Source organism: Chelon labrosus (genome assembly GCF_963514085.1).
Source record: "Chelon labrosus genome assembly, chromosome: 2".
In the NCBI taxonomy this organism is placed as follows: Eukaryota; Metazoa; Chordata; class Actinopteri; order Mugiliformes; family Mugilidae; genus Chelon; species Chelon labrosus.
Genome location: NC_140338.1, coordinates 4029615 through 4049733, shown reverse-complemented (window position 1 = coordinate 4049733; position 20119 = coordinate 4029615). Strand labels below are relative to the sequence as shown.

Here is a 20119-nt window from a genome sequence, read left to right as displayed (position 1 = left end):
TAAGTTTTATTACATTTGGACTAAAGCCGAAATTATGCTTCCGCGTTGACACAGCGCGTCCGTGCGTACGGACCTATTACGGACCTATTGCGTCCTTGCGGACCCCCGTGCGTCCTACGCAAGGGCCAGACGCGCACCTCCCAAAAATCCTCGACGCGCGTCGAGGCGACGCAACAGCAACGCAGCAGCAACGCAGCGGCATTGGCTGTGATTGGTCCGCTAACTACATCCGCTGGAGACCGCTTTTCCGGTTTCCAGTCATAAACATAATTGTCTCCTTTGTCGTGCCCTAATTTGCAATAGAAGTACTTCTTCCTCTGCTTGAATAATTTGGAGCTCCAACGCCAGTCTCTCTGTCTCGGTGTCCATCGTTCACTGTGACTACGGCAAAAGCCGGAAGGTAAATAACGAGGCGAGATAGTCACAAGAGTGTCGGTCGGTCGGTCACAAAAAACCATAGCGCCCTCTACCGGTGTGGCATGCATTTCGACATGTAAACCCCACGCAGAACCATCACGGTCTCACGACTGCGTCCGAGCAACTGCGTGGCCATTGCGTGACCATTGCGTGATCACTACGCGGAAGCATAATCTAACCTTTAAGAGCTGGGGTCATGCCCACGGTCCTTAAAAGGTGTAGTCTTCACTATTGGCCTTTGTATGCAGTTAACCTGCAGAATAGTTTAGCTCTGAAGGTGTTGATTGTGCCATATTGAACGCCCTCTTGTGGCAGAAATAAAGCATCTGGGTAGCTTCTCAGTCATCCAGGTCATAGTATCGCTAAAACAAACCTGAGACAAAGACAATTGTACTTGTTGGGTTCCTTGAAGATGTTTCGCCCAAGTCTTCAGTTCTAAATGACTGGTGGGAAGTTAAGGTTTTTAATCAGGAACATCTGATACAACTGAACCAGAACCAAAGACACCACTTGGATGAAACACCTTCAAGTCCAGTTGGCCCCATTTCAGTCCTGTTCCCTGGTTACATCTCTGAATGTTCTCAGTCATCCAGGTCACGGTTTATCCAAAAAACAAACTGAAACAAAGATAACTGGACTTGGAGAGTTTCTTGAAGACGTTTCATCCAAGTGGCTTCTTCAGTTCTAAAAGAGTGTTGGAGAGTTGGGGCCTAAATAGGAATATCTTTGGGTGTTGCTCGCATGACAGGGGTCTGTTGACAACCAGATATTCACCTGTAATTGAAGGGACCGTTTTGATCCTGTTTTATTTCCCCATTGACTGGTTCTCTGAAGATCATGTGGGTTTCAGATGAGGAACACCCTCTGATAATGATAGTTTGAGAAAAATCACTGAAGTGACTATATAAGCCTAAACAATATAACGTTAGCTGCTATGTTAGCTTAAACAAGCTAATGTTAGCTATTATATTAGCGTAAACAAGGTTATGTTAGCTCTTTAATTACCCTAAACAAGATAATGATAGTTTGAAAACGATAGCTTCATGTCATGGTCTGGGAACAACTTTAGATCCCCCCAGGAAGAATTGGAAGGTGTTGATAAGGAGAGGGATGTGAAAATGGACAGATGGTTTTTCCAGTATTTACATTGATACGAACCGAAACTCCCAATTAAAACTGAAGAAGTCACTCAGATGAAATATCTTGGAGAAAAGTCAAAGCAGGGTGGACTTGATCTGAACTGATGTCCTTAAAACTCATCAGTTAAATCACAACAGTATTCAAGGTCTAATAATAGCACGAAGGTTGTTGTTTGGACAACAATACACTTCTTTATTTATTTGAAGTCAGTCAAATGTAATAACAACTGCAGTGAAGCACTGAAGCAGATTGCTCTGTTTGAAAGGTGTTGAGTTGTTGATGAAAATGTGCCATGGTTAATGGTTAATGTCATAGTTAAGATATTAAAGGAGAACTCCGGTGCAAAATTAACCTGGGGTTAATAACACATGTGTACCGAGTTCGACCGTTCTCTGGTATTTGTTTTCATGCATTTGTTTTGTTAGTCAAATGTGACCAGTTTTCTTGCAAACCGCTAATTAGCGTATGACACTAGCCTTCGGGGCACACTTACACATAAAAAGAAATCGCTATTTCTATTCAGTAATACACAGGATAAGATGTTATAATCCCTTGTGCCAAAATCCCAGGCAAAACACATTTAGAGGCCCTGTTCAGCTAAGAGACCCTACCAAACCTATGGTCATATAATATGAAAATTAACTTATAATCTACATAAACTAAGTAAAAGCTGCTGGCTTGTAAGCCCATTGAGCAGCATAGTTCAGACATTGTAAAACATAAACTAACTAAACGCTGCTGGCTTGTATGGCCCGCTCAGCAGCTAACCATAGCTACCACGTAACAAGAAGACAACAGCAGTATGCAGCATATCATTGGGGTTTTCAAGTGGGCACCTCCCTTCACCGATGTTTCGTTAAGTTAGGCCCACGACACCTCGAGAAGGCTTAACAGTGACTTCCAGCGTCCTGGAGTCACCCCCCTCCACACCGCCACTGTACAACCCTGTTTCCCTCACCATTCGATGTCTATCAACAGCTAATATAGTAACTAATAACCAGAGGTGGAAAGTAACGAAATACATTTACTCACGTTACTGTATTGAGTAGTTTTTTTGTGTATTTTGTATTTTTCAAGTAGTTTTTAAAATCGGTAATTTAAATTTTACTTGATTACGTTTTGAGTGAAGTATTGTATTTCGCTACATTACAAATCCCATCCGTTACTGAGTAAAAAAAAAAAAAAAAAAACGTTGACTAACGAAAACCGAAAAAAAAATCGCGCCCGGAACCACGTTGTGAGTGATGTATGGTCAGCATGTAGGCTACCACTACCAAGCGCCAAGTCTTTCTGTAGGAGATTGAGAACGAGATGGAGGTGGATCAGAAGAGCGACGACGGTTCAGAGACAGTTTGATTGACAGTTGATTATTTGAAAAAGTTTTATGGGATGGTCAGAACTAAAATTGCACATTATACCTTTCTAAGGGTATTACATGTCATGTGTGACATGTGTTATGTTGTCATTACATGTGTATACATTTGTATAGACTTTTATACATTTGTATAGATTGTTCTTTAATTAAAAACTAAACAGTTTTGGATGTATGACCCCTTGTCCTATTTTCACTACATGGGAGAGATCCCCCGCCCCGTTCTACAGGTTTTTTTTTTTAAATGTAACTAAGTAACTTTTACTTAAAATACTTTTTAAATTAGCTACTTATTACTTTTACTTGAGTAATTTTTCAGATGGGTAATTTCATTTGTACTTGAGTAATATTTCATCCAAGTATTGGTACTTTTACTTGAGTACGATATTTTAGTACTTTTTCCACCTTTGCTAATAACCACGAGCCAAACAAACAAATCTACCATGATTCGCCCTGTTGATGCGAACTGAACCACGTAACAAACAAACAAATCTACCATGATTCGGCCCGTTGATGCGGACTGAACCACGTAACAAACAAACAAATCTACCGTGATTCGCCCCGTTGCTGCGGGCCGAAAACACCTAACAAACAAACAAATCGCGTAACAAACAAATCGACCGTGGCCTACATGCGGCCATCCTTACCATAGCTAGTTCCCCAGCTAGCATGCTTCCTGCGCACCCATAACCAGTCGCTGGCTCTCTCTGCTGCCCGGGACATATTGCTAACCGCAGTCCTCTGGCTCCTTCCCCGTATGCCCAGCTCACTCAGCAGAGCAATCACCGACTTTGCCACAAATCCACGGCAGCCCACTTCTACCGGGTGGACATAAGCCTTCCATCCATTCTGCTCTGCATCTGCTGCTAACTCTGCATACTTAGCTCTTTTTCGCTCGTTAGCCTCCTCAACTCTATCTTCCCACGGGACAGTCAGCTCTATGAAATACACTACTTTCTCTGGCTCAGACCACAACAGCAGATCTGGCCGTAGTCGAGTGCTAACTATCTCAGCTGGGATAACCAGTTGTCCATTTAAATCCGCTCTCATCTGCTAGGCTCCTCCTACTCTTAGCTGTCCCGTGTTATGCCTGATGCCTGATAGTCTAGCCTTTTCTCCCTCCCGTACAAACTTAATACATCTATTCTCTCTGTTAACGGCCATGGAATTTACATTCACCCGTTTTTCCTCAATTGCAGCTGCTAAACATTTCAGTACCTGATTGTGACGCCAGGTGTAACGTCCTTGGGAAAGACTAACCTTACAACCTGTCAGAATATGGCTAAGCGTGCATACACAAGTGCACAGTGGACAGGCATTATCCTCACCTACCCACTGGTTTAGGTTCTGGGGAGTTGGCAGCACATCATAAGTAGCCCCTAACATAAATCTAATCTATACCACTAACAAGGCTCACAATATCACCACACTTACACGGTAGCATAACTAGGGTCTCTACATGTAAACCGAAGCATTGAGAACTTTGCAAGTATACAGGCAGTTTATTAAAAAAGGAACACAGTACCGTTGGCGTCAGGCTCGCATATCCAGGCGGGCGCCATCTTGGGGAAACTGAACTCTCTTCGTTCAGTGCTTCTCTATGCTCTCAGTGCTTTCTTCCGGCAACAGACAGTTCAGTTTCCCCAACATGGCGCCCGCCTGGATATGCGAGCCAGACATGAACGGTACTGTGTTCCTTTTTTAATAAACTGCCTGTATACTTGCAAAGTTCTCAATGCTTCGGTTTACATGTAGAGACCCCAGTTATGCTACCGTGTAAGTGTGGTGATATTGTGAGCCTTGTTAGTGATATAGAAATAGCGATTTCTTTTTATGTGTAAGTGTGCCCCGAAGGCTAGCGTCATACGCTAATTAGCGGTTTGCAAGAAAACTGGTAAAATATGACTAACAAAACAAATGCATGAAAACAAATACCAGAGAACGGTCGAACTCGGTACACATGTGTTATTAACCCCAGGTTCATTTTGCGCCGGAGTTCTCCTTTAACCATGACCACTTCATCAGAAGGCTTATCATTATTAAATATTATTAAATATATTATTAAATTAGGCTTATCATTATCTCATATGAGCACACAACATGGATTCTGTGGAACAAGGTCCTTAAAGCATGTGGGTGTGACACGAGTTTCTTTGGAAAACCACAGGAAAGTCACAGGTGGTTACTGAATAATCTGACCCAACAACATCTTTCCACAGAATCCATTTTCATTGATCAGTTACTGAGCAACCCTGCCTGACACCAGATCACTTAAATTCAAATATGTTTCAAATAATAATAACAATAGTCTTTATTCCTATATCACTATGAAAATCAACATTACAAAATACTTGATAAAGACATTAAAACTACAATTTTAGAAATAGGCACATAAAAAACAAATACATTTATTAATGTTTATATTTTTTACACTATGCTGCCACTTTTACTCACTTATTTAATGGGGCTCATTTATCCTTTGTTTACATTTTTTTTTTTTTCAACAATATCTTTATTGTATTTGGTATTTTTAACATAACAACCCTAGAGCTGAATGCTGGGACAATGTACAGGAATATATCAGATAGGAACCAGATCAGCCCATCCCACCGTCCCTCCTTCCCCCTCAACCCTACAGGTCCGACCATACATTTCTACAGAGTGTGTGCCAAATCAAATGAGTAAGAGTAAACACAAGCGTACCGTATATAACAAAACAAACAGAGACAAAAATGACATAAAGCAAGACTGTTGCAGAGAGGAAATAAATAACAGAGAGAGATAGAAAAGAAAATTTAAATAAATAAAAAAATAAAGCTAGAAACGGCACCAAAGGTTTTTATTGACTATCATCATAGATGTGTCACCTAGGAGGATTACTCTTGGCTCCGCAGGGATGGTTAGTCCTGTAATATCATTAAGCGCTTTGAGTATAGACATCCAATATGAATTAAGACAAGAGCAAGTCCAAAACATATGCATTAATGTTCCTATTCCAGATTTGCATCTTGGGCAAAACTGGGAATACTGTATGGAGAACCATCTCTGTCAAAATGAAATAAATAAATAAAAACGGAAATAAATAAATAAAAACTGAAATAAATAAATAAAATTATTTTTTAATGACACTTTTTTTTATTTCAGGACACTTTTATTTCCAAATGCCACATTTATTTATTTCAGGGCACTTTTATTTCCATGCGCCACATTTATTTATTTCCAGAGACCTTTATTTTGTTAGGCCACATTTATTTATTTCCGGAGACTTTTAATTTGAAACGCCACATTTATTTCCGATCGCCACATTTATTTCCGAAGGCCACATTTATTTCCAGGCTCTTTTTATTTCCAATCCTTGTATGTAAATGAGGGGGCGTGGCTACCCATAGAGCCAGACCGAAGCAACAGAAGCTAACCTGTCGATTACGAACGCTAGCTGCTTCTCAAGGTAAACAGCTACAGTACCAGTACTTTCCCAGACTTGTACGGGTATTTTGTCTGTGTTGTGAGTGCTTACACCGGCGAGCAGTTTCTCTCTTATAAGTTGTTGGAAGTCCACGTTCAATTTATCAATGGATGGGTTCAAGACTTGGAGATTTATAAACTGGCGAACTGCGGGAACATCGTCAGTGATGAAAGGTATGTAGCCTTAACTTATTACCTTTCCTTTAGCATGCTTAGCTAGTTAGTGTTTAATGAGAATACATCACTTGTTCATTCCGTGCTCATTCTTTTAATTTCCTGTTGTTATTTATGTACTTAGGTATTGAAGTCGCAGCGCCTCGGCGATCCGCCCTCAAAGCCACTGCACCTGTTCGGCCGGAGCTGCGGAGACCTGCTGTCATGTTAATGCTCTGTTCCAGTTCAAAATACAACTTCAGTAATCACCATGTAGTCTAATATTCTCTGCCCATGTCAATCAAAAACTGAACATTATCTTTGCAAAGGCAAAATTTATGGCACAGCTGTTGTATTGGATCACATTATATTGTACAAATGGTCACAATGTAATAGCTGATCGGTGTATTTACTTATGTCAACTTTTGCACATTTTTTTAATGCAAGTAGTAGTTTGTGAATTGTTTACCTGAAAGGGCTTCACTTTTTGATTGCATTGCATTATTCTTTAGCACAATTCTTTGCATTATTTGTTCTGTAATACTTGTTATACATGCACCCAAACAATTGCACAATTACAATGGCATTTCTAATAAAAGACAGTCAGACCATCAAAATCAGAATTATATTTATTGTCAAGGAATTACACCACTTACATACACTTATACAGCTAAGAAACATTTGTTTTGTATTAGGTGTAAATAACACAATGGTATAACAGCAACAATTACAAAAACATAAGTACACAAAGATATACAGATATATGTGTTGCATACAGGTAAGGGCCTCTGCGTTGTCTTCATCTTGCTCATTTTCTGCCATGTGTGTTTGCCTGGTCTTTTCTTCCTTTAAGTCGCTCTTATCTGCATGAGTACCGGTCCGACTGAGTAACATCAGAGTAACCCCGGAATTCCACTGGATGCTGTGCATGGTGGAACGGTTGCGCTGCGTGTCCGCTCCGTGCACCGCCGTCCGTCAACACCCACCGGCTGCGCTTGCGGTGCGGCTCCGCCGGACAGCAGGAATCATGAGGACCCACGAGATCTCGCGAAATCAGTTATATAGCAGGATATAGGTTCATTTTGCACCGGAGTTCTCCTTTAATATCTTAACTATGACATTAACCATTAACCATGGCACATTTTCATCAACAACTCACCACCTTTCAAACACAGCAACCTCCTTCAGTGCTTCACTGAGGTTGTTATTACATTTGATTGACTTCAAATAAATAAAGAAGTGTATTGTTGTCCAAACAACAACCTTCGTGCTATTATTAGACATTGAATACTGTTGTGATTTAACTGATGAGTTTTAAGGACATCAGTTCAGATCAAGTCCACCCTGCTTTGACTTTTCTCCAAGATATTTCATCTGAGTGGCTTCTTCAGTTTTAATTGGGAGTTTCGGTTCGTATCAATGTAAATACTGGAAAAACCATCTGTCCATTTTCACATCCCTCTCCTTATCAACACCTTCCAATTCTTCCTGGGGGGATCCAAAGTTGTTCCCAGACCATGACATGAAGCTATCGTTTTCAAACTATCATTATCTTGTTTAGGGTAATTAAAGAGCTAACATAACCTTGTTTAGGCTAATATAATAGCTAACATTAGCTTGTTTAAGCTAACATAGCAGCTAACGTTATATTGTTTAGGCTTATATAGTCACTTCAGTGATTTTTCTCAAAACTATCGTTATCAGAGGGTGTTCCTCATCTGAAACCCACATGATCTTCAGAGAACCAGTCAATGGGGAAATAAAACAGGATCAAAACAGTCCCTTCAATTACAGGTGAATATCTGGTTGTCAACAGACCCCTGTCATGCGAGCAACACCCAAAGATATTCCTATTTAGGCCCCAACTCTCCAACACTCTTTTAGAACTGAAGAAGCCACTTGGATGAAACGTCTTCAAGAAACTCTCCAAGTCCAGTTATCTTTGTTTCAGTTTGTTTTTTGGATAAACCGTGACCTGGATGACTGAGAACATTCAGAGATGTAACCAGGGAACAGGACTGAAATGGGGCCAACTGGACTTGAAGGTGTTTCATCCAAGTGGTGTCTTTGGTTCTGGTTCAGTTGTATCAGATGTTCCTGATTAAAAACCTTAACTTCCCACCAGTCATTTAGAACTGAAGACTTGGGCGAAACATCTTCAAGGAACCCAACAAGTACAATTGTCTTTGTCTCAGGTTTGTTTTAGCGATACTATGACCTGGATGACTGAGAAGCTACCCAGATGCTTTATTTCTGCCACAAGAGGGCGTTCAATATGGCTCAATCAACACCTTCAGAGCTAAACTATTCTGCAGGTTAACTGCATACAAAGGCCAATAGTGAAGACTACACCTTTTAAGGACCGTGGGCATGACCCCAGCTCTTTAGTCCAAATGTAATAAAACTTATCAGTGTAGAAAATCAATAGATATCAGAAAATTCTGTGGAAGGAGAACATTAAAGCATGTGGGTGGAGTCACAAGGTGGTGATTTCGCAATGTTAGCTATGTACATAAGATTTTTATATAAAGGCAGCAGATTCTGTGGTTCTGAACAGCAGCATTCAACTGACCAACTGACTTCAAACTGCCAATCACTGTCTGCAGACACGTAAGTGTTCAACTACTTTCTGATGATCTTTAGTTTAAATAAACTTTATTTTATATTGGTTTAACATGTCTGTGAAGGTTCTCAGTCATCAAGGTTGTGGTTTATCCAAAAAAAAACGCTGAAACAAGGGTAACTGGACATGTGGTGAAACGTCTTCAAGATACAAGTCCAGCTACGTTTATTTCAGCGTTATTTTGGATTGGTTTAACATGTCATCCAGTTAGACTGGAGATCTCCAGCTTTCTTAATATTTAAGACAGCATTTCAAGGCTTATCTTTTCATCTATATTTCCAGGATCTGAATAAAGTTGTTTTTTAACATTCATTCTAAAACAAAGGTTGGAATCATGTGATTATAATATGATGTAAAGCCTCATCTCAACTCCAACATCTTCCACTTTTTACAAAATGTGTCCTTGATATTTTCTTCACAGTTTGAATTTATTTTATCATTATGTCTTGATTAAGTGATTTATTATCTCTGTATCAATACATTTCCGTTTCTATTTGAGATTTAATCACGTTTGTTATTTCTTGATTTCACTCTGAAGAAGCCGTTTACTTTGACTGTGTTCACTCATGAATCCTTTAACTTTATTTGATGCAGGAACCAAAATGGCCGCTTACATCGCTGACCTTAAAGTGTCTCTGAATGAAGCCGATGAGAATCGGTACAAAGCACAAGGCTTCACAAAAATTGATGTTGATCTGAACCAAGGAGCCTTTGGAACCACCAACATCTTCCTTTGGTACAAAAAAAGCAGCTCTGATAAAATCAGCAGGATTCAGTTTTCATTCAATAAAGAGATGGCTGTCGGTCTGAACAACACAGGGTACGAGATGATTGACAAAAACCTCAATACTGGAGCAGGTGGAGACAGCATCTACCTGTGGTTCTACAAAGGTAAAACAGTGACAGATGTTCCCATTGTGGAACTTGATGTCTCTCCACACGATGAAGCTGAGAAGTTTAAATCCGACTGGGAGAGATCGTGCTGTGATCTGAACCGTAACACTGAGGGAGATAGGATCTACCTGTGGGTAAAGAGAGAGAACCCAAAGTACATCTCTGAAATCATTGCCACTGATGGTTTTAGTAAAGACCGCTCCCTCCTCCAGAACGGGTACATCCGAGTGGATGAAGACACCAACAGAGGTGTATCAGGAGCCAAAATTTTCATCTGGTACCGTCAGACCACTGACGGTCAGAAGGCCTTCAGAGATCTGCAAATATCCACCAATGAAGACGACTATCAGAAGTTTCAAAACCAGGGCTATCAGCAGGTCGACATGAATCTCAACGAGAATACCGGAGGAAACAAGGTGTACCTGTGGTACAAGAGAGAGCCCAAGTCTGGAAACCCCATCAAGAATGTCACTATGATTGTTGGTAAAGAATTCATTAAGCCATTTCATCGCTCCGGGATACATGTCATCAACAAAAGTCTCAATACAGGAAACAGCAGCAAGTATGACATGTACCTATGCTTTTACTGCTGAGTCGCCATGGTAACAGAGCTGAGCACGCTCACCGAGGAGCAGAAGAATCAAACATATTCCTGTTTAATCAGTTTAGTGGTGAATGTTTTTAATGAGATGATTTTAATCAGTGTGATCTCAGAGAGGTTTTATCTGAAACTAGTTCAATGAATGAATCAAACTGTTTGACGTGATCCTGGACGACTCTGTATCACTTTATCCTGATGATTTTCTCTGTTTCAATAAAGTCTCCTTTGCATCTGGAACATCTTTGATTTATTTATTTTTTAATAAGCGGCTCAACAGGCAAAATAAACGAGTCGATGATTTACTGGATGTTCAGGCTGAATTAATAAGAGGTTAAAAAGGAGGGACACATGGATATAAAGAAATAATGTGCTCGTATTTTTCTAATCGTATTCATAAACAGCCGAACACCTGCTGTTGACATCCCCTGTTGTTATTTTAATAAATCCCATTTAGTTAAACAGCTGGAACTACTGAGACATGTCTTGCTTTAGTTTCCATTGTCTCCTAAAAGAGAGACAAGACGTACCAAGAAATTAATGTGAAATTAAATGTTAGAAAATACTGAAGTGATGCTGGTCACAAACATCTTTCAGTATAGAGTTTCTTCTTCAGAAAAATCAAAGCAGTAGAACTGATGTATGTACTGAAATATGTTGTGTTGTAATGATTGATTTTAATTCTGCCATAATCCAAAACCACGTCCCTATAATGTCAAAACGTCTTCTCCTTCTACTGTTTCAATGGTGGTTATCTAGTGTCAAACCTGCCAGAAATAAGAGGACTACTACTACTACTACTACTACTACTACTACTACTACATGTGCCGCTGTATAAAACTGGGGATAGACACCACATCACAAATTACAGGCCAATTTCTTTACTTACACAGTTCTCCAAAATTCCCAAAAAAACTATTCAATAACAGATTAGACAAATTCATAAACAAACATAAATTACTTTCTGACAGTCAATACGGATTTAGAGCAAACAGCTCAACATCACTGGCATTAACAGAATCAATTGAGATCACAAACGCTATAGATCAAAAACTGCATTCAGTTGGAGATGGTTGACCACTTCATCAGAAGGCTTATCATTATTAAATATTATTAAATATATTATTAAATTAGGCTTATCATTATCTCATATGAGCACACAACATGGATTCTGTGGAACAAGGTCCTTAAAGCATGTGGGTGTGACACGAGTTTCTTTGGAAAACCACAAGTCACAGGTGGTTACTGAATAATCTGACCCAACAACATCTTTCCACAGAATCCATTTTCATTGATCAGTTACTGAGTAACCCTGCCTGACACCAGATCACTTAAATTCAAATGTTTCAAATAATAATAACAATAGTCTTTATTCCTATACCACTATGAAAATCAACATTACAAAATACTTGATAAAGACATTAAAACTACAATTTTAGAAATAGGCACATAAAAAACAAATACATCTATTAATGTTTATATTTTTTACATTATGCTGCCACTTTTACTCACTTATTTAATGGGGCTCATTTATCCTTTGTTTACATTTTTTTTTTTTTCAACAATATCTTTATTGTATTTGGTATTTTTAACATAACAACCCTAGAGCTGAATGCTGGGACAATGTACAGGAATATATCAGATAGGAACCAGATCAGCCCATCCCACCGTCCCTCCTTCCCCCTCAAATGTATGGTCGGACCTACAGGTCCGACCAAACATTTCTACAGAGTGTGTGCCAAATCAAATAAGTAAGAGTAAACACAAGCGTACCGTATATCACAAAACAAACAGAGACAAAAATGACATAAAGCAAGACTGTTGCAGAGAGGAAATAAATAACAGAGAGAGATAGAAAAGAAAATTAAAATAAATAAAAAATAAAGCTAGAAACGGCACCAAAGGTTTTTATTGACTATCATCATAGATGTGTCACCTAGGAAGATTACTCTTGGCTCCGCAGGGATGGTTAGTCCTGTAATATCATTAAGCGCTTTGAGTATAGACATCCAATATGAATTAAGACAAGAGCAAGTCCAAAACACATGCATTAATGTTCCTATTCCAGATTTGCATCTTGGGCAAAACTGGGAATACTGAGGCTTTATTTTATATAGTCTGTCAGGGGTATAGTATGTTCTATGAATAAGATTGTATTGTGTAATTTTATGTCTAGTGTTAAAAGAAAAACACTGACTGCTAGTACACAATGACTCCCAATCCCCTTCAGGTCTTCTTCCCATTTACGTTTCACTCTTAGCTCTTCCCAACCTATAATCCGAGACATTCCTGAGCAAGCATAGGATACAAACCCCCTCACTCCCTGTTTACTACTGACAAGTTTATCTAGAGGCTGCTCTTTTAATGGTTGAAGATGGCCCCCTTGATCGGAGATGACAAAGTGCCTAACTTGGAGATATTTGAAAAAATGAGAATAGCCCATACTGAGATGAGAGTTCTTCAAAAGTCTGAAGGGTTCCTTCTTTAAACAAATTCCCAAAAGTCGTAATACCTTTTGTTAACCACTGGTTTGTAATACCATCTCTAAGGGCTTTTGGTAAAGAGGGATTGGAGTGGAAAGGGAATTTGTCATAAACAGGTTGAATACCACCCATTTTCTTCCGAATTTGCTGCCAAATCTTCCAAGTATGGAGAATAACTGGATTTGATCTTTTCACCGAAGGAGAGCTTAGCGAGCTGATATATTGAACTGATTCCAATCTCAGCTCTGTTAAATGGTTCTGTTCAATTTGTTTCCACTTAGGTGGATGAACTTGCACTGTATGCCAGGCCTTGTTTATATTATTTGACCGAGTTGTCCTGTCTGTGTCTGTTTGGTGATGTTTAGAATAGAGTAGCCAAACACAGTTTTATTCATCTCTGTATAATGACAATAAAGTTTCATTCAAAACAATAAATTTGACAAAAACTCTGAACCAGAGTGATATGATTTTTTTAGTTTAGTTTTTGTACTTTGGGTTCTCTCCCTTTAGCCACAGGTAGATCCTATCTCCCTCAGTGTTACGGTTCAGATCACAGCACGATCTCTCCCAGTCGGATTTAAACTTCTCAGCTTCATTGTATGGAGAGACATCAAGTTCCACGATGGGAACATCTGTCACTGTTTTACCTTTGTAGAACCACAGGTAGATGCTGTCTCCACCTGCTCCAGTATTGAGGTTTTTGTCAATCATCTTGTACCCTGTGTTGTTCAGACCGACAGCCATCTCATTATTGAATGAAAACTGAATCCTGGTGATTTTATCAGAGCTGCTTTTTTTGTACCAAAAGAAGATTTTGATGTTTCCACTGGCTCCTTTGTTCAGATCAACATCAATTTTTATGAAGCCTTGTGCTTTGTACCGATTCTCATCGGCTTCATTCAGAGACACTTGAAGGTTAGCGATGTAAGCGGCCATTTTGGTTCCTGCATCAAATAAAGTTAAAGGATTCATGAGTGAACACAGTCAAAGTAAACGGCTTCTTCAGAGTGAAATCAAGAAATAACAAACTATACATGTGATTAGATTTCCAATAGAAACAGAAATGTATTGATACAGAGATAATAAATCACTTAATCAAGACATAACAATGATAAAATAAATTCAAACATACTGTAAAGAAAATATCAAAGACACATTTTGTAAAAAGTGGAAGATGTTGGAGTTGACATGAGGCTTTACATTATATCATAATCACATCACTTAAAAAGACAAGCCTTGAAATGTTGTGATTAAATATTAAGAAAGCTGGAGATCTCCAGTCTAACTTGATGACGTGTTAAACCAATCCAAAATAACGCTGAAATAAACGTAGCTGGACTTGTATCATGAAGACGTTTCACCACATGTCCAGTTACCCTTGTTTCAGCGTTTTTTTTGGATAAACCGCAATCTTGATGACTGAGAACCTTGACATGTTAAACCAATATAAAATAAAGTTTATTTAAACTAAAGATCATCAGAAAGCAGTTGAACACTTACGTGTCTGCAGACAGTGATTGGCAGTTTGAAGTCAGTTGGTCGGTTGAATGCTGCTGTTCAGAACCACAGAATCTGCTGCCTTTATATAGAAATCTTATGTACATAGCTAACATTGCGAAATCACCACCTTGTGACTCCACCCACATGTTTTATTGTTCTCCTTCCACAGAATTTTCTGATATCTATTGATTTTCTACACTGATAAGTTTTATTACATTTGGACTAAAGAGCTGGGGTCATGCCCACGGTCCTTAAAAGGTGTAGTCTTCACTATTGGCCTTTGTATGCAGTTAACCTGCAGAATAGTTTAGCTCTGAAGGTGTTGATTGAGCCATATTGAACGCCCTTTTGTGGCAGAAATAAAGCATCTGGGTAGCTTCTCAGTCATCCAGGTCATAGTATCGCTAAAACAAACCTGAGACAAAGACAATTGTACTTGTTGGGTTCCTTGAAGATGTTTCGCCCAAGTCTTCAGTTCTAAATGACTGGTGGGAAGTTAAGGTTTTTAATCAGGAACATCTGATACAACTGAACCAGAACCAAAGACACCACTTGGATGAAACACATTCAAGTCCAGTTGGCCCCATTTCAGTCCTGTTTCCTGGTTACATCTCTGAATGTTCTCAGTCATCCAAGTCACGGTTTATCCAAAAAACAAACTGAAACAAAGATAACTGGACTTGGAGAATTTATTGAAGACGTTTCATCCAAGTGGCTTCTTCAGTTCTAAAAGAGTGTTGGAGAGTTGGGGCCTAAACAGGAATATCTTTGGGTGTTGCTCGCATAACGGGGGTCTATTGACGACTAGATATTCACCTGTAATTGAAGGGACCGTTTTGATCCTGTTTTATTTCCCCATTGACTGGTTCTCTGAAGATCATGTGAGTTTCAGATGAGGAACACCCACAGATGTTTTGTTATGCTGGGCTGCTATGGTTGCCTAAATAAGATAACAATAGTTTGAGAAAGATAACTTAAGTGACTATATAAGCCTTAACAAGATAACAATAGCCGCTATGTTAGCTTAAACAAGCTAATGTTGGCTATTATATTAGCGTAAACAAGGTTATGTAAATGTAAATGCACTTTATTTATATAGCACCTGACAACGTCCAACAGGTGAACCATAGTGCTTTACAAAAAATTTAACAACGATTAAAAAAAATCAAGTACATTAGTAAAATAAAAATAAAAACAATAAATGAGAAGATAAAAAGTAATATAAAATAGAATAAAAATAAATTAATTAAAGCAAAATAGAAGTGTCACCACATTACCGGGTACTAAAAGACATTTTAAATAGATATGTTTTAAGTTTTGATTAGCTTTTTAATTTTCCTAACCAAGATAATGATAGTTTGAGAACGATTGCTTCATGTCATGGTCTGGGAACAACTTGGGATCTGCCAGGAAGAACTGGAAGGTGTTGCTAAGGACAGGGATGTGAAAATGGACGGATGGTTTTTCCAGTATTTACATTGATACGAACGTAAACTCCCAATTAAAACTGAAGAAGCCACTCAGATGAAATATCTTGGGGTAAAGTCAAAGCAGGGTGGACTTGATCTGAACTGATGTCCTTAAAACTCATCAGTTAAATCACAACTATACTCAAGGTCTAGTAATAGCAGGAAGCTTAGGTTGGGATTTATACACATATGTCAACGTGTGTTTGGACACCAATACACTTCTTTATTTATTTGAATTTAATCAAATGATTTCATTTGATTGATGGCATTGACATTTTACAAACTGCAGCTTTACACTTTTCTCTCTTCCTGTACTGGAGATCGCTGTGTGGAGTTATTGATGAAAATGTGTCCTGGTTAAAATATTAACCATGACCACTTCATCGGAAAATGCTATAGTGATAAAATGTACAGCCCTGACTCTGATTAGGCTTATCATCATCTTATCTGAGCACATACGATGGATTCTATGGAACAAGCTCCTTAAAGCATGTGGGTGGAAGTTTCTTTGGAAAACCACATGTCACAGGTGGTTACTGAATAATCTGACCCAACAACATCTTTCCACAGAATCCATTTTCATTGATCAGTTACTGAGCAACCCTGCCTGACACCAGATTATCTTTTTTTTAACCTGTTTGGTGTTTGTTTGTTTTCTGTCTAAATTCTGTGACTGACTTCAAAAACCACTGTAAAGATGTAGAATATGAATGAATGGAGAGAGAGGGAGAGGAGAATAGAGGAGCGGCGGTCTGTGCATCATGGGAAGCCCCCCAGCATCTTTGGTCTATAGCAGCATAACTAAGAGGCGGTTCATGGTCGCCTTAGCCCGGCCTAACTATAAGCTTTTGTCAAAAAGGTTAAAAGTTGAGTGGTTGAGTGGTTTTCTGCTTCCTGAACCCAAACTGGGACTTCCATTCTACTCAATAAACTCTAGGAACCAACAATAAGCTTGAACTTTGATAGTGAAGTGATTTATTGGGGTGATATGGTACTATGAGGTCTTTGACATAGGATGGAGTTAGGCCTTTAAGGGCCCAAGAACCCTGCTAGAACCAGAGTGATGTGATTCCCTTTCTGGTTCTGGTTAAGAGCCTGGCAGCTACCGTTTGAAGCTGTGAGGTAGATGTCAGACAGGTGAAAAGGCTTTTTACAAAAAGGCCGGCAAAACGAAATATAAATAAAAGCATGGACCTGATTTTGTAAATGGATCAGAATAAAGAAATCATCTGCAGTGGAGGTTCCTGTTGTAGATGTGAAGGGTTCAATTGTTTCAGGTGACCTCCGACCAGCAGATGGAGACTGTTAACTGAGTCCAGGGAGGATTTATCGGACGTTTGATAGAAATATTCTCTGACTTGCTTTGTGTGTCTGTGCAGGCGGTGGCTGATGAAGGCATCAGTGTGTTGGTTCACTGTTCAGACGGCTGGGACAGGACGGCCCAGGCCTGCTCGGTGGCCAGTATCCTGCTGGATCCATACTACAGGACCATCAAAGGACTCATGGTAACACAGCGTTTACAGTCTCTTCTTCTTCTTCTTCTACAGCTCTGAGATCCTCACCTCGTCTTCCTCCTCCTCTCTTGTAGGTGCTGATTGAGAGAGACTGGGTTTCCTTCGGCCACAAGTTCTCCCACAGGTCAGTAACTGTGGAAAAATCAAGACCGAAAACATTTTCATGGTTATTAAAGAGATTTTCACTAAACTAATGTTGTCACTAGGTGTTAGCGACTATGTAGCCTAAACAAGATAATGTTGGCAAGCTAATTGTAGCGATTTAATTAGTATAAACAAGATAATGTTAGCCTTTTAATTAGCCTGAACAAGATGATGTTAGCCTTTTAATTAGCCTAAATAAGCTAATTGTAGCAATTGAATTAGTATAAACAAGATCATTTAGCCTGTTAATTAGCCTAAACAAGCTAATTGTAGCGATTTAATTAGCCTCAACAAGATAATATTATCCTTTTAATTAGCCTCACCAAGTTAACATTAGCTGCAATGTTAGCCCAAACAAGACAATGATAGCCTGTGACAGATAACATACCAACTATATTAGCCTAAACAAGCTAATGTTAGCCGTTTAATTAGCCTGAACTTGTAATGTTAGCGACTAAGTTATTCAAAACAAGGAAACATTATCAGCTACATTAGCCTAAACAAGCTAATAGCGATAACTCCATGTCGCTCAGTTGACGTGTTACTGTTATGCTTCTGTCCATCACCACATTAAGCCCCGCCCAAACGATCTGATTGGTTCCCAACAGAGAGACTCCAGAACAACTTTCCTCCATGACAGATTTGTAGGTGAAGGACTGAGTCTGGTCTCCACAGGACACTAGTCACTGCGTACTCTCTGTTACCTGCAGGTACGCTCACCTGGACGGAGATCCCAAAGAGGTGTCCCCGGTCATCGATCAGTTCCTGGAGTGTGTGTGGCAGCTGTCCGAGCAGTTCCCGTGTGCCTTCGAGTTCAACGAGCGCTTCCTCATCGCCATACACTCTCAGGTGTACTCCTGTCAGTACGGGACCTTCCTGGGCAACAGCCAGAAGGAGCGAAGGGACCTGAGGTAGAAATAAACAACCTTGATTCTCATCACAGTGCAGGAGTACGTGTTGATGTCTATCAGCTCCTCTAGATGATAAGAGGATGTTGTGTGTCTGTGTCCAGGCTTCCTGAGCGGACTCACTCCGTGTGGCCTCAGCTGTGGAAGGACAGACATCAGTTCTCCAACCCTCTGTTCCAGGCCGAGCTGAGTCAGAGTCAGGGCGTCCTGAGACCCAACACCTCCCCCTACTGCTTCAAGTGAGTCGCTGCAGCTCAGGCCTCGGGTCTCAGTCATTAACTCTTTGAAATTCATGTCATTTTCGCCTAAAAAAAAAAAGGTATACCCAAAGAAAAATTAAGGTACAGGCATGGCCTCTTTCAAAAGATGACACACTCATCTTTCAAACTGAGTAATAGGAGTTTGAATACACTGAAGAAGGTGGATTTTATGTCCACCTAATTTTTTTTTTCAATAATATTTGCCTTCAAAATGACCGTAGCTTGGTGATGTTGACTAAAACACTCACAGTCTCACATAGTCCCACTTTAAATTTAAATAATAATTAAATAATACGACAGAAATTAGTATTTTACACATTTTTTTTTCTAAGGTTAACACCAGGTGTGACAAGAGTGTCCCACATACATAAATAAATAATAAACAGTTCTTATTCTTATTATTGGGTCAAGTGAGGTGTCAATCAAATGTTCAGAGTTGTTTGTTGTTGATAGAAGTTACCATCGACAATATATGGAAAATATGCTCCTCTAATGGAGGCTGTGAAAGTTTTCTTTACTGGACCCTTGGCAACGTAACCGGACCACTTTAGTTTGATCTGCTCTTGGAACATTCAGCAGATGAGTCCTGTTCTTTTTTGTGTTTGCGACTCGTCTGACATAAGTGTTTACTGAGCCTGCAGTTACGACTGCATCATGAAATAGTGTGCATCGTTTTAATCTTAAGAAATTAAGCTTTCCAACGATGTGTAACACGTGTTCGCACATTGACAGGAGCTGAGTTAATCCCCGGTTTAGTCGCGAAAATAGTGTGACTGGTGTGGGCTACTGGTGGGAGCCACTGCATTAACCAAACGTCTCCCCTCCAGGATGTGGAAGGGTCTCTACAACCACGCCGACAAGGCCACGCCCCCTCGACAGTCACCGGCCGACTTCCTGTCTGCCGTGAGGGAGGAGTCTCGGCAGCTGGAGGAGGAGCTGACCAATCACCAGGAGGTACCGCCAGGAGGAACCACCCACCACCCGGCCCCCAGACAAGGCATACAGCACACAAAGACACCCCCTTAAACTCCAACACCCGTCTTCTCTTTGACCCAATCATTGGCTAAAATGTCTCCCAAGAAAATTTAGATTTTTAGCCTCAAAATAATTAAATAAACAATTAAATAACGTTTGTAGTTAGTTTCTAGATCTGATTCATATGGAGTTAAATTAATCTCA

At 39.7% G+C, this 20119-nt stretch overlaps 1 protein-coding gene across 1 annotated transcript in view; it reads left to right on the top strand.

Annotated features, from left to right (window-relative positions):
* Positions 1–20119, top strand: part of mtmr7b (myotubularin related protein 7b) — a gene marked incomplete at its 5' end in the record, with an annotated part of 54580 nt that overhangs the window by 32326 nt on the left and 2135 nt on the right. Inside the window, 5 exons of the mRNA XM_084556778.1 lie at positions 17494–17619; positions 17703–17752; positions 18483–18683; positions 18785–18919; positions 19768–19894. Coding sequence (XP_084412904.1) covers positions 17494–17619; positions 17703–17752; positions 18483–18683; positions 18785–18919; positions 19768–19894 — 639 coding nt within the window. The remainder of the gene's footprint in view (positions 1–17493; positions 17620–17702; positions 17753–18482; positions 18684–18784; positions 18920–19767; positions 19895–20119) is intronic.